This window comes from Erpetoichthys calabaricus, chromosome 1 (assembly GCF_900747795.2).
Source record: "Erpetoichthys calabaricus chromosome 1, fErpCal1.3, whole genome shotgun sequence".
In the NCBI taxonomy this organism is placed as follows: domain Eukaryota; kingdom Metazoa; phylum Chordata; class Cladistia; order Polypteriformes; family Polypteridae; genus Erpetoichthys; species Erpetoichthys calabaricus.
The window spans coordinates 260474908-260500759 of NC_041394.2; the positions used below are offsets into that span (position 1 = coordinate 260474908).

A 25852-nucleotide genomic window follows, 5' to 3' on the forward strand; every position below is an offset into this window, starting at 1 on the left:
TTAATAATAATTATAATAATTCTTTATGTAATTTATGTAGTGCTTTTCTCATTATTCAAAGAGCTTTACATAGAGAGTGGGGGTGGGGGGGACTTCAACCACCACCAATGAGCAGCACCCACCTGGATGATACGAAGATAGCGCCAGTATGCTTGCCACACATTAAACATTAGCTAGATAACGGTTGAGAGATAGTTAGCCAATTAGAAACAGGGTACAATTAGGGGGCCAGAATGACTAGGCCATGGAGAACAATTTAGCCTAGACATTGGGATACACTGTGCTCTTTACGAGAGATGCGCAGGGATCTTTAATGACCACTGAGAGTCAGGACCATCGATTTTATGTCTCATCCGTAGGACAGTGCCAATTTTTGCAGCAGTGTTCACTGCACTGGGGCATTGTGATGCACACACAGACTACAAGTTAAGCGCCCCTATATGGTCTCCAATTCAATTACTGACCAGACACGAACATGCTTAGCTTCAGGTGGATTACCCATTCTGAAGTGCATGTGCTATGGCTGCTTGCTGTTGATGCTGTGTTAGTATTTAAGTCGACAACATACTACCTACGACATTCATGTTTCTTAAAATCACATCAGAATTGACTCGAATGTTAAAACTTTTTACAAGTTTAGATTTAAAGGTATTTAACAAATCTTTCAGTTTTCATGCCTGCCTCTCCACAGTTTTTGTTTTCATTTTCTAGATCTTTTCAAATTGGCCGAACACATAGTGTTTAGCACTGTGACCTCGTAAGTTCTGGAGGCTAACTACAAATCCTGTTGAGACACCGCATGTGAGAAGTTTTTATTTTGTTCCAATCCTTATTGCGTCTTACAGACACATACCAGTTTAACTGACTTCATATTGTCCCGATTTGCATGAGTGTGTTGGGCGTGTGCTCTGTAATGTCCAGGTGCCCTTACGTTAACCGGTGCCATACACATAATGCTGCTGGGATTGGCCCTGGCCTCCAAGATCCTAAAGTGGACATATATAATGAATAGATAGACTATAATACTTATTTGATAATATTATTATTCTGGTAGTGAACAGGAATAGAGAAACATTATGTTTGCATTTGCTTTTGACTAAAGAAACCTGCAAAAGCCCAATAGAATTAAACAGAAAAGTACCACATTCCTGGGGTAACAGAGATTTTAAATAAATAGAGATTAAGAGGTGGCATGTTTAAAGTTTTTTTTAAATTATAAAATCAATAGTACTGTGTTAGGCTGTTACCTTAAAACAAATTCAACAAAAACACGGTGACACACTTGGAAAGTTTGCAAAAATGTTAGAAAGTTTTTCTTCACACAGAGACACATAGACGCTTGGAATCAATTACTAAACAGTATGGTAGAGAACAGGGGCCTCATGCATAACGCCGTGCATAGAATTCACACTATAACATGGCATGTGGACAAAAGCGGATATGTGCGTACACACAAAAAAATCCAGATGCATAAATCTGTGTGTTCGCCAACTTCCACGTTCTTCCGCTACATAAATCCTGGTCAGCGTGAAAAGTAACGCACGTGCATGCGCCTGCTGCCACTCCCCAACTCCTCCCAGAATTATGCCTCTTTGAATATGCAAATCAATATAAATAGCCCTTAAGCTCAGTGTTCTGTGAAAAGGCAATGGCAAAAGCACAGGGGGAAATAGAAGAATTTCAGCGAATACCAAGTGGAGGCAAGGAAAAACATACTATATTTTGCTTAAAAAAGTGGTGTAAACAACAAAAGGAAGTTGATCGAGTGACAAAGAGCGTCAGAGAAACTCAAAAGCTCAAGTTCACAAGTCGCACAGTGCCCAAAATAAAAAAGAAGTTGTCAGATGTCAAAGTCGCCTTGAAAAGGCGAGTCGTAGCCCACCATCTGAGCGTGATATGAAAGCTTATTAGGGTACAGAGAAAAGAAAAAAAAATAGGGACACAGTAGGGAAAAAGCTGGAAATGTCAACTTTAATCTCGAAATTTCCACTTTAATCACATAGCTTATTTTGTCATTAAAGTAGAACATCATAAACTTCATCTTAAAATCATTTAATTTACTAGTTCCTCAAATTCCATCGTAACTAAAGTAGCACATTAAATTCTTTGTTTTGTATGTGTTCTTCTATGTGTTCTTTGTGTGTGAATCATTACGTACTTCTTAAACAGGCTTTCTCTTCCTCCGACAGGACACAGAATCCATTACATTCATGATATTACAGCTCTCTAAATAATTAAATACTGAGATGTATACTTGATGTCATTTTCATGATGATAGGAATTAAAGCATGTTATTAAACATGGGGAAACAGTGGCACAGTGATAGTGATGAACTAGCACCCCATCCAGAGATTGTTCCTGCCTCACGCAAGATGCTTGCTGCACTGTGCACGACCTTCGATGAAATAATTTATTGCAGAAGTACTGTCTCTTTCAAACATACTACCCATACTGTCCTTCCTTTTCTTTGTCCAAGTACCCGATTGCCACACAATCAGCTCAGTAATACACATTAAGCTATCTGTAAGCTTAGAACTCCGATTCTTCAAAACGTTTAAGGAACATTGAAATATCTTTGTAGTACATGTTTAATTATTCTATCCATCTATCCTTCCAGTGTTGTGCCAGCCCCAGCAAGAATACAGCATGATGCAGGAACAATCCCTGAACGGGGCGCCAGCTCCTTGCTAGCGCTGCGACACCGTGTCCTCACATGTTTAATTATTAAAAATATAGATTATTTAAATGATGTTAACATTTTATCTGTATAATGTAATAAACATTTTGCTGCATTTCATTTTAAAGATGATATCATCATCATATGTAAATACGCGCTTTATAAAGTGGCGCAGGTTGTGCAATATTATAACTGTATCGCAAGTTTACAAAGAGCGCTTGATGGACTGATTGAGTGCATTTATAGTTCTTGGGATGAAACTGTTTCTGAATCGCAAAGTCTGTACAGGAAAGGCTCTGAAGCGTTTTTTGTATGAGAGCAGTTCAATAGACAGCATGGCTGAGGCAGTGTGTGCTTGATGCTGTATGCCGATAATTCTCTTTCCGATCAGCTGCTGTAGAGCTGTGATTCCACACTCAGATATAGTGATATAAATACTCCGAGTGGTGCAGTGAGAGTAATATGGAAATAGATGATCCGCTGTGGCAACCCTTAACAGGAGCAGCTGAAAGAAGAAGAAGAAGGTGCAGTGAGACTAACAACACTAAAGCAGTTATTCTATTTGGGATAGTTTGGCCATTCCGTGGACCATTATATTGTTACAGGTTAATTACAATCAGATGCCTTAAGCTAATAAACAATATGCAGTTAATTTCAGTGTATTTGATAAAGCCGCGTCAGGGATGTGGATCTAAAAAAGAAAGGCAAACCACAATGGAAGAAAAGCATTGCTTTGACACTGGATGCCGCCAGTTTGCAAAACCAAACGGAGAACTTGCATACAGCAAGCATTTAGCTGGCCTGAAAATGTGCGTGGCTTTATGCCAAATTTAGGTTTTATACATCACGGTGTGAGCGTGGAAATGGGCTTCCACAACATTTTTGTGCGTACGCACCATTTATACATGAGGCCCCAGGACTTTAAGGACATTTAAATATGGACATGGTGTTATATTTGGAAAAATTAGGTAGATGGGTTTGACAAGCTTTGTTAAGTTTTACAAACCTGAACACGTCTCTTTCCAAACAGTTTTGTGATTGATGTTTAGTTTTCACAGAACTGAACATACAGTTTTGAATATCCTATAAAATAAGTGCAAAATAGTCCACCCAAAAAGTTGGGGTACCACCCTGGTAACCTCATTTAATGATGATGTTAAGGAAAAGATGAACATACATGACTCTCAGATAGCAAAGGCACTTCTGACATGTAGCTCCGTGTTTCTCAGATGTGATTCTGGTGGTTCGCGAAGTTTTATGCTGTGTTTCATTTAAATTGGGAATTCAGAATTTCTGAAGTCCCAGAAGACAGTTTCAATTAGAATGCCCCCAGAGTCAAATATCCTTCTTGGAAATTCGAGATAGCCTCACCACCCCGACCTCAAATTGAAGATGACAGTACCACACATCAATAGTAAGTGAAAGATATAGTATTATCCTCACAGGTGGCGCAGTGGTAGTGCTGCTACTTTGCAGTAAGGAGACTGTGGAAGATTGTGGGTTCGCTTCCCAGTTCCTCCCTGTGTGCATAGCACTTTGAGTACTGAGAAAAGCGCTATATAAATGTAATGAATTATTATTATTATACTGTTTATTAACATTTCTGTCTATTTTTGTCTCATTAAATCCATCATACATACAGTACTGTACAACTTCTAACTGTGGACATGTTGGTATGGTGTTCGGATGTACAAAATACCACATAATGCATTGTTCAGTAGTTTATGTATTCCGAGAGAGTAAGCATAGCAAAGGTTTTCCTCCAAGCATCCATATTGGTTTTCCAAATGTTTTACTGGAAAGCAGTCAAGTTATATGTGACATCATTCACGGCTCTGACATCTGACTTCCAATTTAAAGGTAACACAGTATTCAACTGGCCTCACAGAAGGAACAGGGCTTCCTGGCTCAGAGAAGAAGTGAGATCACTTGTCTTCAGGCAGGCATCCCCCTGAACTGTGGATGGAAAAGTCGATGGTATTAGCAACAGTGCCCCCTCTCTCCTCGGGATCAAATTATTTACCTGATCAGTGCCTTGAAGATGTCCCCTAAACACTTGTGCTCGACAAGTATATGGTATAACTAATGCTGTTCACACTTTTCTGAAATACTGAAAATCTAGTTTCAAGCTTTCTGGTCATAATTTGTGGGTTTTCACAGATTTCTTCACCAGCTTTTTGAACAACGGTGGTGTGACCGCTGTTGTTGGCCTACCAGAGCATCCCAATTTTTGAAATCAAATGAGTAAAAGTACCATTTCTTCATACATTATATAACTGCCACTGAATATTAATGAGTGATTCCATGACCACCACAAAAAATTCAATTAAATCCCATAGTTTAACAATCACCCCATGATTTTTTTTTAACGTAAGGAAACTGATTGCTCTGCTGTGCTGCAATATTAATTCAAGTTAACCAGAGAATAAGTTGCAGACATTTCCTAATCATTTTTGACTGAAGTATACAAAGGAATGCAAAATTCTTTAGGCAGCTATGTAAATTGCTTAAAAACTTGGCAAACTGCTGCTATTTTCTGATTTGTGAATTAATTAGCATAATTTCCAAATAAATGCTCAGACATACGTCTTTCTGTTAAAGGGGCAAGGTAATGGATTGTCAACCCTCATGCACATTAACCATCCATCCACTTTAAAACACCCATGCTCACTTGTATGGGATAATTTGTAGACTGCTACTAAGTCAGCTCATGTATTCATAACATAGTATGAAAATCAGGGTGCTCAGAGACAAGCCCACATGAGATGAGGAGGACATGCAAAGTACACACATGTAGTGACCGAGCTGGAATTCAGACGCAGGACTCCAGGAACCTGCTGCAATGAGAGGGCAGCACTAAACATTGTGCCACTGTCACTTCTAGTAGCCCTTTCAAATTTAAAATATCCATGTCTGTATATCCTTATTTTCCTTAAATAAAGACATACAATAATATTGGCTGTAACCATTATTTACAGGGTGGGGAACTAGCCATTTGTTCTTACTCAGATATATAAAAAACTGTTAAAAACCTATAGGATTGAATTTGTGCTTTAGAAATGTGTGTTGTTTGTGTTGTTGTATTTTTTCAGCCATTTTTGTCCTTGGAATTGTCAGGCAGTTTAATTTCATTGGATAATAACACTTTTTATAATTAATTTAATTTCAAATGATCCATTGGACAAAACACCCTGTGGTTCCTTTCAATTACTACCATCTCAGAAAACTTAACAAACTGAAGTGCAATTGCTTTTATATATTCAGTATATATATTTATCTATTATATAAAAAAATCCTGGGACGAGACGAGATTTTTTCAGAGAGATGTTTTTAAGTTCTGCGAGATGAGACTTTGTGCCAAGAGATTTAACCATGCCTGAGGCCGGAGATAAAAGACAAAGAGTAGATGACAAAGTAGAACGTCGTAAAGAATTCAAAAATGTTGGTGCGATACACATGCAGAGCAGGTTAGAGATAATGGAAGTAGGAAAATTTGAGAGTCTCAAAAAAATGATAGTAAAGATCACATTAGCGCAGACAAATGGAAATGATTACTCAGTGAAATAACGGAACAGCAAGAAGAGATTGAAAATATTGTTCGGATTTAATTTGTGTTGCCATCAGGGAAAAGTAGTATTTCTTCCCAATGAAGAGGCGTTTCCTTGAGAATTAAAAGATTTGTTGCTTGGTGAAAGTGAAATCCACATACGCAAGTGGCAGAGACGCATAGTGCGGGGGTTGGCAAGCAAAGCGAGCAGGAGGCATAGCCCCCTAGTATATATATATTTGTTAGTTTTGGAGTTGAGTCAGGTTAGGTGACTTGCTCAGCATGACTCGATCAGTCAGTTGGATAGTAGTCAAATGATAATGTAAAGGCAGGCCAAAATTATAGATAATGTATGAGACCAGCAGGACTGGGTTTTGATTTGACTGCCAATTAATTCATATTTTATTTAGTGCCTTTAGCTGACAACACTCAAAATAAATGTGGACCTTGAAACTGGAAAAGATGTTCAGATAATGGGTGCCGCAGTTCTGAATGAGAGTTTCTTGACAAGACATGCAGCACAAATCATTAAATGGCCACATTTGAGTGACCCCAAAACTGCATGGTGGGTTTTCGCAGTATCTGCAATTTCTGATATCTGTCAAATGATCTAAATTAATATCTGACTTTATTAAAAAATTCTTGTTTTCCATTGTCTCAATGTCAGTCAGCATGGCTGTTAAAGCGATTTGTTTTATCTATCTTTACATGCATTACTGTATATTACTGATGAGAGAGGACATGCTTGACAGTGTTCAGCATTAATAGATCTAAATGGAAAGTGAAGGTCTCCTAGTATGCATTAAATGGTAATAATAATTTGAATGGCTAAATCAATAAATAAGGCATTTCCTATACACAACACAGGAATAAAAATGAATATTACAATGACAATACTTCAATATTAAAATGTTAAATCCATTAAGATTTGAACTTAAGACAAGTCTAGACAGTACATGAAAAACAGCTGTAATAGTCCTCAGGATGGACCCTCCTTAACTACTTCTGAGCATTTTGCACAGACAGCTGAAATTTTTTAATGGCTAATCCAGCAATGTTTCATAACAGAGATATATATATACACACACAAAACTCAAACACACACACACATATAGTATATATATACTTATATATATTAAAGAAAGGATTTTTTTTGCACTTGCTGAAGCAGGGGCAGTCTAAAAAGATCATTTAAGAAACTGGATTGCTGTTATCAGAGCTTTGTCTGCTTTGAGCAAGACTCGCTTAGCAATGTGAGTCATGAGTAATCTAATTTACCTCCCCAGCCACCAACGGGATTATGTATTAGGTTTCATCCTAGCAGAGCAATCATCAGAGTAAACTATTCATAGTAGACATCTTTAGTGTGCTTTAGTTAGCTGGCATTTTTATTGCCTTTGTCTAATTCAGTATCATCTAGCAGAGTTACTTGCAATAATAAAGGAGGGAGAACTCATTTATTTTAACAAGCACCTGCGTGTCTCAGTCTAGTTTATGTGAATGTCATGCCACATACTGAAATACAGTGTTTCAAGATTCAGGCTTTCTTGTTAAGTATTGACAACTTATTTTGAAAGCAAAGCTACAGGCTGAGAGCTGGTTGTGTTCTAATGTAAACTCACATATAAAAAGTGCCTGGGCTATTAAATGCTGTAATAGGATACCTTTGAAATGTCCGGTAGTTTATAGTCATCTTGTTTGGTTTGTTATTGTTATAAGGAAGGAGTAAGTAATACTTGACAAAAAGCAAGATAGCCTAAAAATGAAAGCAACAATAGGCAACTGCAAAAAGTGAGGAAGTTATGGAACAATGCTATTAGTCAACACGTAAGGTGTTTATTGTTATACACTAAACTAATACATGTGGCTTGCTTTTTTCCCATCCAACTCTACCGCCACTGTGAAAGCAATATCCCTCATTCTTAAAAGCTGAATTGGAGAAAAAAATCCTGAGTTGCTGATACTCATAAAATTAGATGGCTGTTTGTTTTTAACTGATAAAGATTATCAATCATTTTAACTCAAAACACTTCCTAGTCTCCTTGAACGTTTAGCTCAGACAATGCCTGCATGAATATAAAAAGGAAATAAATCTTGTAGAAGTTGCAAAAATGACAAATAAACAATCGCCGAACTAAATTGTAATAAAAACTAAATCTTACACAAGTTTAAACAAACATTTCCCTTACAACACCAAGCATATAAAGATGAAAATTATGAAATGTTAATAAACATACAAAACAAAACGAATGCACTTAATGGTTTACTGATCTTTGTTTTATTTAAAACCTTTAATAGTAAACTGCAAACCTAAACACTAATAACTGCACTGATAATTTTACAGTATATTGCCAGACAAATAATTGTGCAGAAATAATTCAGATATGTGACCTAATAAAAAGCATGTAGAGCCATGAAGGATAGATAGACACAAATATGGTTCTGATTTTTTTAAGGGAAACTTTAATTACAGAATACAGAAAACGGCAATGTAAAGTTAAAAGGAAATCAAGAGGTGTTGTTATACTTGCTATCAATAAAATAAATCATAAAAAAATAATACAGGTGAAAACTGAGCAGTATAAATATTTCAAATTTTAAAACAATGTGGGATAATATTTCATTTATGTTGAGATATATATTATAGTAACAATTAATTTTAAATCACTTATGTAGTGTTGATAATAAATCTTCTGCATATTTTTTAAATGAAACACAAATAATATCAAGATAAAAAAAAACATACAGATGTGACTTGAAACACAAATGTGCTGACTTTTCGTTGGACTTGCTACCATCTGTGCCACTCTGCCACAGCAGTAGACCAGCACTTCTGACTGCAATGTCTTCCTTTCTGACTACTGCATGTGATATATCATTTCAGCTTTCTCCAAGTGTTTCACAATTACATTAACATTTCAGTGAGGTTGACATTTTGTCAACTTTAGAGCCTTGTGATTGACCCACTAAGGAAAAACATTTTTCACTATGTTGTCTGCACATAGCTCAGAATTTCTGGATAGCCAGTTATTGGGAGACATAAAAGTGTAGGTGTTGTGGCAGACAACCAGGTAAGAGCTCCAGCATGGATATCTTCATAATGGAAGTACCTGGGAAGAGACCGTGCACAGGGCATTGCCTCCCTCGAATCACTAGACGGAAGCCCCACTGGGTTGCAGCAGTGCCATGAAACCCAACAGAATTGAGTTTGGAGACTCCAATTCCCAGCATGGCCTGTGGGAATCTGAGGCACCGCTGCCACCCAGGCTGGTTGGGCCCCCCCAGAACTGTCCCCCCCAACTGCTATCTAACAATCCAGGAAAGATAATTCCCTGTGCTCGCTCTCTCCTCGTTCTTTCCATTATGAAGGCGTCCCAGCAGGGGCCCTTACCTGGCTCTCCACTACAGTGTATGTAGATATTTATACAGAGGAGAAAATATTTTCAGTTTGAGTCATAGCAAATTAAGTAGTTTGTTTAAGGTAAAAAAACTGGCAGATTCTTTGGAAATTCTAAGGTATACTCCAGTTCCTGCCCATTTTTCATTAGTGCACAGCACTTATCACTTACACGTATGGCTTCTCTTTTTCTCATCTCTCTACAGACCTCACAATAGTGGTCATTGAAGAGTTTGTATAGCAAAGTGAGAAACGTGAGAGTAGTAATGAAGAGCAAGAGAAGAAGTGTTAACTCCCTTCTCGAGTCTTCTTCTTTTACTCTGCCATACTACTCCCACATTTCTCAGTTTGCTATATACACCCTTGAATGGCAACTCCAATGACATCTGCAGAGAGATGAGAATAAGAGAAGCCAAGCTACAAGTCCTCAAAGGCAAATACTGGGCTGAAAAAGAAAATGATACTGAAAATAGAGACAAGGAAATATGAACATCTTTCAGAAAAGGCAGACAAAGTTCATGTGAAATTTCAAGGACTCTTTAGTGCCATGATCAGTGTGTGTTGCCAGTCAAACATGGACCTTTTCTTAAAACCTCAGTGCACAAAACATAAGGTAATAAATCTCATAGATATTGGGAAATAGTAGCAAGAAACTCATTAACAAAGGGTCATCATTAGCATTCCAGTTAAACACAGTACTTGTTAAAGCATGTAAATAATGTTTACATCTGTATATTAATCAATTTACACATGCTAACATTATGAGGTAAAGTACACCTAAGAACAGATGATAATGTATACTTATTTATAACCAAAGTACCCCTCAAGGCTTTATTTTACCTATAGTAAGTCCCCTTCAAGCAAATTGGAGTTTGAGTAAGACAAGATTATTCTCTGCCACTTAATTTGTTTTAGAAATAAGGTTCAATCTTTGTTTTCTACTTTACCATTATTAAGTCCATGTCTGTGTGTGCCACCACCATCTACCCAAAGCACCATGATGTTCCAACAATGATGGATGGATTAAAAGCCAGAAATCTGTATGACCATCAGCATCAAGTGACTCCGTGAAAAACCCGAACTACAAAGAGGACTATTTCATTTATGTTAGGTAGAATGCCCAAAGGGGACTGGGCGGTCTCGTGGCCTGGAACCCCTACAGATTTTATTTTTTTCTCCAGCCTTCTGGAGTTTTTTTTTGTTTTATCTGTCCACCCTGGCCATCGGACCTTACTCCTTTCTATGTTAATTAATGTTGTCTTATTTTAATTTCTTATTTTGTCTTTTATTTTTCTTCTCTCCATTATGTAAAGCACTTTGAGCTACTTTTTGTATGAAAATGTGCTATATAAATAAATGTTGTTGTTGTTGTTGTTGTTGTTAAATGAATAATCATTTCCAGCCATTGAACAAGAAGGCTAAGTATAACAGAAGGCTGCAAGTGTAAGCACTTCATACTCTGCACACCAATGAAAACTAGAAGCTTTTTTGCACTACGAAAGCCCCAACCAAAACTGAGATCCCTTTACAGTTTAGTCCTGTCTTAGATGAAAAGATGAAACCTTCGATCAGGGGTTAATGCAGGTACATAATAAGAGATACTTGGCACAATGGGGCTAAAAGCTAGAAAAAATGGGTGTCAAAAAGGCCTATAGATAGACACAAGGAGAAGAAGGTAAGAGGATGAAACTTGGAATTAAAAATGACATTTTTCTTTAATATTTCTGTTTTAAAACACAATTAAATAATGAGACAGAAATGATCTGATTGATAGCAAAATATAAGGAATTGTTAACCAGAAAGTGAAAGAGAGACAAAGACTTACTACAGGTTGACCCAAAACCGCAAATCAAGCAAACCAATGAAACAAAACAGAAACATATTACTTGCATCATGCAGTGCTTGAAGTGGACTGAAATTATTGGTGGTACTTTATTTATGATGATACAGTAGCATTCTGTTGAAGAGCGGGAAGGGGGTACCATGACACTTTGAGTGCATCAGTACAATCTGATTGAAAAGCAGGGTGAAACTTCCCACACCATGGATACAGTGTATCAGACGTTGCCAGTGCTCTAAGTCGAAAGTGGATGAGGTGCTGGTACTGTGGTAGCACTGTTTACATGTACTCAAAAGACACAAAGAAAGATGTCCTAACACTACACTAACATTCCTATTGGAAGTGCCTTTTAGCTTCCTGTAAACTAAGGAAAAAAGCCAAAAGGCAGGACAGAGCAAAGACAAGAACAGGGACAGGCAAAAGGGCCAGAATACCACAGATAGGTTAAAAGTATAGATTGTCAAAATCTAGTAAACAAAAATGTAATAAGAGCTTTCAAAAAGCATCCTGTTACAATTCTGAATTTCCCCTTAACTAAACTACAAAATGTATGTATTTTGTTTTATTAGAGGATCCAGTACACGGATGCAGTCTACACAGAGCCGCCATCTTAAATAGGCAGAATGTCATGATGCAATACATCACGTGAGTTACATGTCATGTGACATTGCAATTATACACAATATGAACATGGCCATAAAGCATAAGCACAAACTCCCAGCACTCATGAAAAACAATGGTCCTAAGATGGCATTGAAGTGACGTGACTGTCATAAGAAAGAAATATATTACAGTTTTTCTGAATTGCTAAAACACGTTTCCTAAAATCTCATCTCTTTGTCTCAAAACACTAAACACAAACTCTAAAATTCAAGCTACACTCACAAAACCTTCGACTTGTCTTGCAAAACCAAACATTTGACCCAAAACTATTTTAACTTTACTCAAAATCAAGCACTACTGTCAAAAACCACACAAAACCAGCCAATGTGCAAACACAACTTAGCAACGATTACACACTACATAAATAAATACAAAACACTGTGGGATAGCGGGAAAATAATATTTATTTATTCATTCATTTATTCTTGTACTCACATTTTAACAAAAAAAAGAACTGCAGCAAAAAAGTTATATATATATAAAAAAAATTATATATTTTTACAGCATATTCAGATAATTTATTCTGCCTCAGCATCACGCCTCTGTGCTGGGTCAGGCCACAGGACTTCATCCACATCACATGCTATGGTCTCCCTTGCAAGGCAACGAGTAAAGAATCCTTTAGCATGCCGAATCCAGCCCTGGCAAGATTCCACTCCTATCTCACCACATGCTCCATTCATTGTTTGAAGTAGATTTTCCTGTGTGTGAGGGTTTCGGTCGTATACTTTCCATCTCCATGCCGAGAAAAACTCCTCAATAGGGTTCAAAAAGGGAGAGTATGGTGGAAGAAACACATTCATAAAATGCTGCTCATTGTGAAACCAATCGCGTATTCTTGGACCACGGTGAAAGCTCACATTGTCCCAAATGATAACATGCATGGGATGCTCTGCTTGCTCGTGATCTCTCTGCTCAAGCAAAGCATCCCATAGACCATCCAGGAATGTTATTAGAAGTTCGGTGTTGTATGGCCCAACAGTAACATGACTGTGGAGAACCCCATAGCTGCTGATGGCAGCACAGATAGTTACATTTCCACCACGCTGGCCAGGCAGTTCAATAATGGCACGTTGACCTATGACGTTGCAACCTCTTCTTCTCCTTTTGCTAGATTGAGTCCAGCTTCATCCGCGGAGATGTATTCATGAGGCCTAACCATTGAGTCAAGCGCAAAGATTCCCTGTACACAGTGACAACAAACTACATTTAGTTCTGTAAATGACACAGTATGATGTATACATGTGTTGCATTCCAGACAATACAGTATACATTCTAGTACTGTGTTTACTGTAAAACTTTACTTACTTGCACATATTGACATCGTTGCTCTTTCACTCTCTCACAGTTTCGCTCAAATGGTACCCGATAAACTTGTTTCATCCTTATCTTGTTGCGTTGCAGGACACGGTCAATTGTTGACAGACTCACACTATTTATTCCCTCAAAATGTATGTTGTCTTCTATAATCTACTGCTGTATTTCACGCAGTCGAATTGCATTATTTTGACGGACCATATCCACAATAAGTGTCTCCTGGTGTTGTGAGCACATGCGTGTTCTTCCACCCTCATGTGGCCGTCTTTCAATTCTAAAAAAAAATACCATTTAGTTATAAGTATATATATATATATATATATATATATATATATATATATATATATACACATCTACAGTATGTTTTCAGTAAATGTTTTCAAACACAGTACCATGGAGAAATTATTTTTCATTGTCCCCTTACTGAGACAAGTATGCTTTTTACCTGTTTTCTTCTCTGAAGGTCCGGATTATAGTAGCCACTGAGAACCTGCTTAGGTTTGGTTGCACACGTTGCCCTGCCTCCCTCATAGTCATGTCATGCACCAGAACATGATCTATGACAGTTGCTCGAATGTCATTTGAAATTACAGATCTTCTTCTTGGTCTTAGTCCTTGCCCACCACCTCTGACACGGACTCCTCTACCTCTTCCTCTTCTATTGTATTGCTCCATTGTTGGATCCACTCATGCCATTTGCATTTCACTAGGCTTATATACTGTTTACTAATTGGGTTCACTGATTGGACACATGTGTTTTCAATTTTGAGTGGTAGTGTGTAAATGATGAAAACAGTGTGTTAGTTGTGTTTAACGTCTGTAGCCTGTGTGCACCATTCTGGGTACAAGTGCACCACACTGCTAAATGTGTTTTGTGCTTGAGAATGTGTTTAGAGTTTTGGTAAATGGGAGATTCAGATTTGCAAATTGTGTCCTAACCAGATGAATAGTGTTTAAGATTTTGACAACTATGGGATTGATTTGATGAAAGAGTTTTGGTAGTTGACAGTTTAGTTTTTACAATGGGATTTAGTGTTTTAGCAATTCAGAAAAACTGTAAGATGCTCAAATACCACTTATAAAAATACAGAAAGGAGAGCATAGCAAAAGGACACCCAGAATAAGACAAGATCTTTGCACTGCAGGACTTGCTTAACATTTATATTTGTGGGAGTAATCTTCTGAGGAGAGTACAGTAAGAGGTGCCACCATGATCAAAGCAGATTAACTTGAGATGGAAACTGCTGGCCTGGGTTGGAAGAACTTATCCTCATCTCCTTTAAAGCAGTACTGTGCACCTCAGTGAATCAAGTCAGTCATTGTAATGCAAAAGGCTTATATTTATATATTTGGCTGATGATTTTACTAAAGACAACTTTCATCTAAAATACAGTTTGTTACATTTTATTTATTTTTTCCAGTTGGAGCACAGGCAGATCAATTGACTTGCTCATGGTCACACAGTGTCAGTAGTAGGGTTTTAAAAAACAACCTCAGGTACTGAAGTCCATAACAGTAACCACTGTTCTGTCAGATAATTTTTGAGCAAAAACCAAACCAAAACAAAAATAAGATATAAAGTGTAAGGAAATTGAAGCCCAATACAAGAGACAATATTCATGTATGAGAGAACTAAAGGGACAAAACCAAAAGCACATGCGAGAAATAAACTACTATATACATTGAACATTTCAGAGAATTGATGTCCACAGATCGGATGCGGAATTGCACTCATAGCCATTCTTTTATCACGTTGCATCGATTACGCATGGGTCCTGACCTCAAAAGCCATGTCCCTAGCAATGCTGGATACAGACCTAGAGATGGAAATTAAAAAATAAAATCACACCAAATCATGATGACCACTACCCCACACTGCCATATTAGATGGATAGTATAATGGGCCCACTGATAAAAAAAATGTGCAATTACTTCCAGGTTAGTAAGACAAGTCTAATAATTGTAGGTTATTAAGCAGGTCCGAGCAGCCCTACCCAGACATCTGTAAGTCCACCTCAGGTAGAAGTAAACAGTCATTCAAGAGGCATCTGTTATTAACAGCATTGGTCCATTGGATGACCTTGCTGTTTCATGCAGTGTGTTGTCTTTATGATGCATAAGTCTCCCTTGGAGTGTGGATAGGCATTTTGATTGAGCTTTCATTCTCCATAGCTGCACAAATAACATGAGTACAGCTAGGCTGCTAATCCTGAATCGCAAATTTAAAAACTAGGGAAACATCTTGGGGACAGAACTGTGAAGGTGAGTGAGTGGTCTGAGTAGTTAGATCTTTGAACTTTGAGGCAACATTTCAATTGATGATGCCTAGCTCGAATTTTTATATAATAAAATGTTTATATAAGTTTATATACTGTAATACATTTTTTATATCATTTTGTTTTTATAAAAGGCACCAATATTTACTGGAGCCTTTGAACACACAAGAGCAACCTTAAAAAATAAATTAGAAATATGAAAACGTTCCTTGCTGATAATGCGAAAGTCAGCTGTACAAGGTTCTTTTATTATCATCACCAGGAGCAGGTGAAATGTATTAAGTACAGAATGAAGTAAACACACAGCTAATGAAATAGAAAATTTCCTAAAATATTGTTATTTTCTGAAGTTTTCACCAGGCTGCCAAAAAGAATTTTCTTAATTTCTTATAGCATAGTGTGCAGCAAAGATTAAAATTAAAAACTTGATGGTAACAACATTTATCATGGAGTCCTCAAAGAAGCAAGTGATAACATATTCAAAACTTTAAGATCTGCAAATTTACCAGAAGTTACCACATACCAGGGAGGCTCTTAAGTACTGAAGACTAGTCTACATTGTATCATTAAAGTAAATAAAGGAGATCTTGCCAACCTTGGTAATTACAGACTAGTAATCTTAAATTGTATCATTGATAATTATCTATGATACAACTTAAGATAACTAGTTTATAATCAATACAAATGATTGCTAAAGGCAAGATACGAATGTATCTCTGCAATAGAGGTGAGTTACCAAATAGTGAAGGGGTTGGGTCACATCAAGTTATAGTATAGTATTAGAGATTGATTGTCAGAGTACTAGCTGTTCAGATCATAGTGTGCAATCAGAAGCAGAGCTGTGTTGACTACAAAAAGAAGCTGTGATGCAAGGATTTTGTTTTAATCCTTGATCCTTAAATGTCTGGACTTGAATTGCAATTGCAATTGCTGTCTGTTTGGCATTTATATGTTTTCTACATGTCCGTGTGGGTTTCCCGTTAGGTTTTCCAATTTCCATTGCGCACAACAAATATGTGCAGTAATGATGACTAGTGACTGAATTGGTCTGAATGTGTACAAGGCTGTGTTTTTTGACATGCCAGTCCTGTTTAGGTTTGGTTTCCTGAATACAATGCTGGCAGCATTTGCTTTAGCACCTCAAAAACTCAGCATGAGTCAAATTTGTTAGAAAATGGATGCCATAAAATAAGTTGCATATTAGCAAAATCACTGTATGGTGGCACATGGTCCTATGCCTAGTCATTGCTTCTGTGGAGTGTATACATTCACCTCCCTTACTCTTTGGGTTTTTGTTTGGGGATTCGAGTTTTCCATCCACATTTCCCAAAGACAATGTTGGCAGATTTTAATGAGTGTGAGTAGAGTTTGGATGTGTGTGTGAAGGGGTAATGTGATGGATGACACTCTGCACCCACTGTTACTGCAATAGTCTCCAGCTCCACTATGGCCCTGAATCCTATTAAGCAAGTTTTGGTTTGTTATTGTCACAGTAATAGTCCACAGACATCAAAATGTTTGGGGCAGCCACCCATATACAGTATTATGCCCTGGCTACAAAGGGTTATTTTTGTTGAGTTGTTTACAGGTTGAAGTCCAAAACAGAACTGATTTAATAATGCAAATGTGGTGGCTTTAAAGGCCGGGACAGGAAGTGACATCATCAGAACCAGACATGACATCATCAATAGCACTGGGACCGGAAGTGATGTTATCAAAGGCGCTGGTGCTGGAGGTGATGTCATCAAAGTCGCCAGTACCGGAAGTGATGGCATCAAAGGCGCCAGGAGAGAAAGTCAGTGCAGCTCGCCACCCACTGGTCTGGCATGGTACCATTGTTATTCAGGCCCTTTTTCTGCCTCCCAATCACACATGTTTGACATTATGTTCATGTTATAACAGACAGAATTCGTAACCAGATGGATGTTTGGCAAATGTAGTTGAATATCTTGCTGAAAACACTGGAAGAAAGTTCAGACTCTGCACAGACCAGAATTTGAAATCAGTTACTGTTAGGCAGTGGCATTACGTTCTTCTCAGCAATGCTGCCTGGTTTTATACATATGCATATTTACAAATGTTACATACAATTACACAATGTGTTGTATACATCTGAAAAATGAACTTTATGAAAAAACACCGGCACTGTGGCCTGAGTTGAAACCCACCTTTTTTCCATCCATTAGGTCTGTGTAGTGTAGAATAATCTACAAAAGATGGAATAACGCTTACTTGGGTGGCCCCATTCTGCACACACACACACACAGACACAGATCTGAAGTCTGTAAGACACATTTTCAGAAGTACCAGCACAATGATGTGCTGCATTACATTCATGGATCGATTCCCAGCCTGGTCACTGCCTGTTGTGGTGTTAGCATGTTCTCCTTGTTTCTGTATGAGTTTTCTTAAGGTATTCTCATTTGCTGCCATGTCATAGATATTTGCATATTTCTTTAAGTGACCAGTGTGATTTGGTGTGTGTAAGTGTGCCCTAAGTGACAGCCTGTCCTGTGCATTCTGCTGTGTTCTTAGTGCTCCCAGAGACCCAAATAATGGAAAAAGTGAGATCAACAGAGGGATGGATTTCTCATATGTCATGGAGAGGTGGGTCTTGTGTTTGGACTGGAATGCTGAGAACTAGAAGAATGTACAGACAGATTAGTAGATATTGATGCTACCATCTCTTAAATGACGCTATATAAATTTAATACCATTAATTACATCTTTTGTGTCAAGCTTGAATTTGATGACTGGTTTAAGGGGGATTCTTGTTGAGGCATGATAACATGACAGGAAGTTGGAAGATCTGACTAAGAGAAGTGAATGAATATGTTTAATGTGTCTGTAAATCATCTTAGTAAGGTTGACAATGTTAATTCTGGAATGACTATGAGTAGTATTTAATAATAAACTCAGCCATTAATTCATTAGAACATTTGATAGAGCTAAAAGTATGTGAAGTATAATTTCACCTCATTACAGAAAGGGTATGGATTACATATCTTTATAAGTCAACTTTTACTAATTTTATGCATTCCTGGGTTTTTGTTAAAGTGAATGTAATAACACCATTTATTCTGGGTGGTGGTGCATACTGTAAGCGGGAGCTGAAACTTACCCTGGACACACAGGGCACCATTCTGAATACACCTGGACATATTTGTGATATGGGTTGTGAAAGGCGCTATATAGCGCCCGACCCGGCACAGACTGAGGCAGAGGCACGTACTTAAATAAAACAATCTTTTATTTTTCTTCAGCCGTGGGGCACGCCTTCCCCGTGTCCCACAGCTCCAACACAGTCCCAAAACACTCCCAAATAACCACAACACTCTTCTTTTCCTTTACCACCACTCCTCCTCAGGCTTAGTCCTCCTCCTCCCGACTCTAGCTGTCTCGAGAGGTGGTGGCTGGCCTTTTTTATACCCCACCCGGAAGCATTCCAGGTGCTTGATCACCTGGCCCTAATTGCATTTCCGGGTGGGGCTGAAGATTTGACCAGCCGGGCTGCAGACTCCATGCAGCTCCCCCTGGCGGCCATCCGAGCCCCCAACCAGGCTGTGGAGGACTCCATCTCCCATGGAGCCATGCGCCAGGTTGGGGAATCATCATCTGCCAGGAAGGCTGCCACCAAGCGTCCCGGGGGAGGTATTGAGCTGTCCATGGTAGCTCCCCCGGAACAGATGCAGTAGGGGCGTCCCTGCCGGGCATGGGACCCGGCTGTCCTTCACAGGGTGTAAAACTGGAATACCTGAATGAAAACACAAGTAGATACTGTGAGAACATGCAAGTGAACAGGCGGGGATCTATTGTTTCCATCTTATTTTTGCTTTTACAATTTCTACTTAAAAATAATGCTATAATGCTTTTAAATATGTGGGCTTTTTAACACAGGTGATTTTATTCTCTGGGACTAACTGTTAAATTTAATTAAAATTGTATTCAAATATAAGGTACGTTAAACACAAACAAAGAAGAAAGAGGTTATTCAGAGGTTTTATAGTTTAAATACTTGACATGGATAACCTGCTGTTTAGCTCCTGTATGTGGTGGTTAGGGTTATAGTAGCCAAATGAATAATTCTGAATATTACATAAAGCTCCATTCCTTTTGAACTTGAAATGTGTGTCAGATTTTGAGACACTACACTCCGAAAACAAATTTTTTAATACACCATGTAAATCTAGAGTCCTGAATGTAATATGTGTGAGTATAAGCTAATAAGAATTTAATTACACCACATACACATGACAATAAGCTTCACCTTCATTTTGAACTTGAATAGGTTATTTGGATAACACAAGTTGCTTTATCCACGATTATTGGCCTTGTTTCCTGATCTGCCCAGCCACGGATTGGCCACACACTGATTTCTGTACCTACGTATCCAACACAGGAGTCGGTGCTTATTCCAAAAGCTCTGAGCACAAGACAAAAACAAGCCCTGACAAGGATGCCAGTCCATCAGAGGGCACCTACTCATGATTAAAATCCCAATTTCACACACCACTGTTGCTCAGTTTTGTTTATAACACAGGAGAGCAAATAGAAGTAAGGGGTTTCTTCCAATGTTTCTAGTGATTTGATCTGTCTGTTATCACCACTGCTTTACTGTACAATGAAGCTGGAGTTCGATTATCAACCTGACTACAGTTTTATTCCATAACTTACCATCATATATGCTAGATTAAATGGTAACTGTGGTTGTGTACATGAGAGTACCCTGTTATAAACGGGCACCATATTCTTTGCAACAGATGCTGGTCTCTAGGTTCCTATAAAGTTGTAATGGAATGCAGATTCATAACATGGATAGATGAATATATGTTATATGTATTACTTACGTATTTTTTGTGATGTTCACTATATTACACACAGTGTCACTGTGCTGCACCATTTATTTCTGCATTTTGTTACATGTTGGTTTAATTTCATAACCATTAGTCACAAGCCAAGGTTGTTTTAATGTATCTTAAAAGGGGAGGATGTCATGACTGTCAACAGAACCATAACAGCACTGATTTGTACAATAACTAATAACCAGTGACCTTTTTCCACTGCTCAGTTCCTTAAACTAAAGTAGGCCTCATGAGTTGTAATTCATTCTGAAAAACATTTGGCAACAGTACTTACTATTAAGCAGGCCATTATAAACAAAGACTGATGGTAGACTCTCCCTGTCAGGTTATAATTACAGTCACTCTGTTAACTGCAAAAAAAACATCATGTACATAGAGAGCACCAGTTCAGGCAGCATCAGGCTTGGACAAAACATCAGTGACATGAGCCATGGTAGACTTAAAACGTCAAAAAGTGAGAAGAGGGATGTAGGAGCTGATCTGCTATGCAAGGCAGGTAGGGAGGTTGTCGGCCAAACAGTAGTTGCTTTTTCACAGTGGCTCGAACACAGCTGAGTGAGCTCCTGCTAGGCCGTCATAGGGCTCTTGTTTACAGCGTGCCATTACATGATGACCTTTGCTTTTTGAGATAACAAGGTCTCCAGACATGCTAAGTAGTATTGGCATTCAGGTGCATTGCGCTTAAATCAAGATGTCCACCGTGTTGATGGCAATCTGTGAAGATTAACTAAATGCTTGGCTGATTTTTAAAATGTATTTATTTATTTCTTAATTGCAGTATCACTTCAAAGGGACCGCCATTTCCCTGGCAGCATGAGCAACAATTACTTGGTGATGAATGAAATGCCTTTTTTGTGATCATTGATCTGTGTAAAAGACTTGTAAGAAACATTTCTATCTTTTTTCTTGCTCATTCTTTTTTAAGAAATGCATACCGGGTGATGAAAAGGTCATCTACTGTACAACTCCTTCTCTGAAACATTTGAAACTGGAACCACCGCTGCCAACCAAAGTGTCATTTATCATGGATGGGTATTCATCACGGCACTTTGATTTCTTGTATGTAGAAGATCCCCAGTTTGAAAAGTTTGAAAACCTCAAAGTTATCTCCAAAGGCAATAAAAATATTCTTGAAATCAAGGTAAGATTTTCTTCAACCTTGTAAATTTATGTGGACAGCCCATTTATGCTAAAATACACTGGATTTAGCTGAATAGTTTTAGAATGAAAGCAACTGGTGAAATAATTTCTCTTAAAATATTTAATTGATTCTGCATGAATATTTTTGAAATCTAATCACCAGAGTCTTAATTTAACAGTTACACACTATAACTGTATACACTGTTGGGTCTGACACTGAATAACATTCAACAATGTTTCCACATATGTGTAGTAAATCTAAACAGTCATAAAGTACAGTGTGACTGCACTTGGTATTACTCATTTACTATTATGTAACAAGACCTTAACAAACACTTCTTTGGGCCTTCATAACACTTACAAAACATCAGTATAGTGTTTATTCATCTCGGCAATGTGACGAACTAACAAAATATTTACCTTGGAGTGCTCTGAGGTGGCTTAACTGAGACACATTTCTCTTGGTAGTACATATTTACTATAAGGTCTTCATAATAACAGTAATTTTACCATCATGTCACTATGGCACACGGCACAGAGATGAATAACCTTTCTACTGATGCATTGTAAGTGTTATGAAGACCCAAAGAAGTGTTTGTTAAGGCCTTGTTACATAACAGTAAATGGGTAATAGATGCATTTTTGCAGTACCTAAAATAAAGTGTTACCCATATATCAAGCATGACTGGATACATTTTTTAAAAAAAAATGTATGTTAAATTAAATATGTGATAACTGTAAGCATCAGATAGCCAGGGGGTGCAGTTGTTAACATTTCTCATAGATGTGGTGGTCTGAGCTCAGCTCTCAGTTCTTGGTGTTGTCAGTGTGGAGGCTGCACGTTTTCCCCATGTCTTTCAGGGTTTGCTTCCTACACCCCCAAAGTGATGACATTAGGTTAACTAGTGGCTGTAGATGGCTCTATGTGAGTTAAAATGTGTGTAAATAAATGGTCCCCTAAAATGAACTAGGGATGGTTCATGCCCTGCCTGATGCAGACAGGAGAAGCTTTTGTGCCTCCACAGTCCTGAATTTGATTGAATGAATTTGAAAACGTTAGAAGCATTGGGGTTATGTTTCTACTTAGCAACTGTACAGTGCATAAAGTATACAAAAATAGAAATGTCATTTATGGTTAAGTGAATTCAGTATGAGTTAGAAACATGCCAGCCACATAATCCACAAATCTATTGTCACCAACCTTAACCTACACTCTGGAAGGAGATGGATGGCATCCACACTGTATACTCACATCGGTATGCTGTAGAGGAGTACTGAATGTACAGAAGTAGACAAACAGAGAGACAGGCACAGAGGTTTGAATATGGACAAGCAACTGCCAGTCTTAATGTCAATTGTCCCTAATGAAACAGTGCTGTTACATATAAATGGAATTTTTGGCTATTTTGCTTTAAGTCGTTAAATCTACATTACAATATATGTTCATTTATTGTAGCTTTTAATTGTTGTGTATATGTTGCACTGCAGTCCTGGAAAACATTATTTTGTGCCACTGTATTCTGCATCATTGTGTGTGGATGATATGACAATAAAGTCACTTGGCTAGACTTGATTTGTTAGATATTCCTGCCTTATACAATATACAGTGGAACCTCGGGTCACGAACATCTTGGACCACATACAAATCAGGTTACGACCAAAAAGTTAGCCAAACTTTTGCATCTGTTCATCGAGCGAGAGAAAGAGAGAGAGAGCACGAGAGAGCGAGCAAGCACGAGAGAGAGAGAGAGCAAGCGAGTGAGACAGAGCGCGAGCGAGCGAGAGAGAGAGAGAGAGTGAGAGAGGGTGAGTGAGAGAGAGAGAGAGAGCAAGCGAGTGAGACAGAGCGTGAGCGAGCAAGAGAGAGAGAGAGAGTGAGAGAGGGTGAGTGAGAGAGAGAGAGAGCAAGCAAGTGAGAGAGAGAGAGAGAGCGCGAGCGAGTGAGAGAGAGAGAGAGGGTGAGTGAGAGAGAGAGAGAGGGCTGGCCGCGTAAGGCAGAGAAGGCAATTAAAGAATGCACTGGGCTTGTTTTTAAAGAGACCGATTCGAGCATTGCTTTAACCTCGCTGTATTTAATGAAGACTTTTTTCTATTGGATATTAACCTCCACTTCACTTCTGTTTACAGCGATCAGTTTGTAGCGTTCATTGTTGCAATGTTACTTTTCTTGGTTGTTTATTAAATTACGGATTTTTCAAATGTTCATGTTTTCCCTGTGCTTAAAACACATTAAAAAAAGTGTTTACAGCGAGCAGTTTGTAAGGCTGTGGCATGAATTCTTGCAATGTTACTTTTCTCTGTTCAAGGTTTTCTCAGTGTTATTCAATGTTTTTACATTTAGTTTACTATTACGCTGTGCAGTCTATGGTATAATTAACTATTTTTGTGCTTAAAAATCTTTAAAAAAATATATTTACATACAATCCTATGGGGGAAATTACATTCGGGTCACGACCAAATCAGGTTACTACCAGAGTTTTGGAACTAATTACGGTTGTGATCCAAGGTGCCACTGTATATGCAAATTACTGGATGCCTCTTTTGTCTATTATTAGAAGAATAACCCAACAATTTACACATTTTTATTGTAAAGCTGTTTCAGTTGATAAAGGAATAAATGTAAAACAAATTATGGTTGGTATGTATGCTCCTTTATTTGACTGTTTTGTTTCACAGTAAAGCCAGGTCATAAATTACTCACAAAAGGAATTTCTTCTGAAATATTTTAACAGGTCATTTTGGATTTTAAGTTGGACAGAACTAAACTGAATATTTTACACACTTCTCCCTAACTTATCATATTGACATTGTCAGTTAAAAACATTGCCATAAGTTTAAAAATAGTAATGATGATGAAGCTAGAGGGATTGCACAAGACTGCTGGGAGTTATCATGGGGAGAAAAAGGCCCTAAAAATTCCATGAAGACCTCCTAACACCTGCATCGATCGACTCACTCAGATACAATGCTGTGTGCATTCCAACTACATGAGAAATAGATATGGAATTTGAATTATCTTTAAGTAAGGGAGGCTGTCATACTGTATCTAAGACTGACACCACCACTTTATCACATAAATCATCCTTTCTTTCTTTCTTTCTTTCTTTCTTTCTTTCTTTCTTTCTTTCTTTCTTTCTTTCTTTCTAATTGTAAGCCTATTTCTAATCCTAGGTGGCCGGTGTGGACTTTGAGGCGATACAAGGTGAAGTACTTAAAGTAAGCAATCGAACCTGTGAAAATATCCACTTGGTAGGAAACACAATTGTCTGCACTCTTCCCACGGGTCTCCTGGCAGTTAACAATGAATTGGAAATTGAGGTGAGTGTCTCACTTAGTTTTAATAGAAAATCTTAAAGCATTTGTTTAGGAGAAAAAAGATAGTAGCAGTGTTCTAATATATCTTTTTTTAAATTGCATTGTGTGTTTTAAATATTCATATCATTTAGGTGTTATTATTCTTCTCCAAAGACTTTGAAAACACATCTAATCATATGCATATGCATGCTTATATAATAAACTAGTAGGAGTAATCTGGCACTGCCCAGGATAGGGGCATCATGTAAATTTTGGAATGATAAATACAAATAGGGAATCTTTACAAAATTTCACTGAGATGGATTTAATGAGTGTGGAGTTGCATATTGAATCAACACATACACAAATACACATTTAGGTTTATATATTAGATTCACCCATGTAAGCTTTAAATCTGCACAAATGGCACTCTAGGGCAATAGAGCTTTGTGGATTAAACAGGACACATTTTGTAGACTTCAGTCGTCTCTCGTACCAAAATAAACATTTCAAAATGTACATTCCCAGCGCAGCTGTGGTTAATGTTAGCATTATTAATGTTTTGTATAATTTGTAAGAGTAGTACGGGTGCCATTATGTGTTTGTTATCTTTGTACAGTGACTTTAATACTATGCTCAGTGTGCTGAGTCTCAGTAAGCACTCGTATCTGAAGGAAAAAGTAATCAAGCAAGTTTACTCATGTGACCTTATGGCACACTCAGCTCTGCACGGTTTTGTTAATCATATTTACAACCTGTTGGTTTATTTGTATGTGTGTGGTGTTTTATGAACACAGTTCTAAATAGCTATTGCTCAGGGGTTTATTATTTTGAACTTG

At 37.8% G+C, this 25852-nt stretch overlaps 2 protein-coding genes across 2 annotated transcripts in view; both read left to right on the plus strand.

Annotated features, from left to right (window-relative positions):
- Positions 1-25852, plus strand: part of cav2 (caveolin 2) — a 516729-nt gene that overhangs the window by 241378 nt on the left and 249499 nt on the right. The gene's annotated exons all lie outside the window — the stretch shown is intronic.
- The window catches only part of met (MET proto-oncogene, receptor tyrosine kinase), a 206386-nt gene that overhangs the window by 123659 nt on the left and 56875 nt on the right, over positions 1-25852 (plus strand). The window contains exons 11-12 of the mRNA XM_028814530.2: positions 21505-21720; positions 24891-25037. Of these exons, the coding sequence (XP_028670363.2) occupies positions 21505-21720; positions 24891-25037 (363 nt within the window). The remainder of the gene's footprint in view (positions 1-21504; positions 21721-24890; positions 25038-25852) is intronic.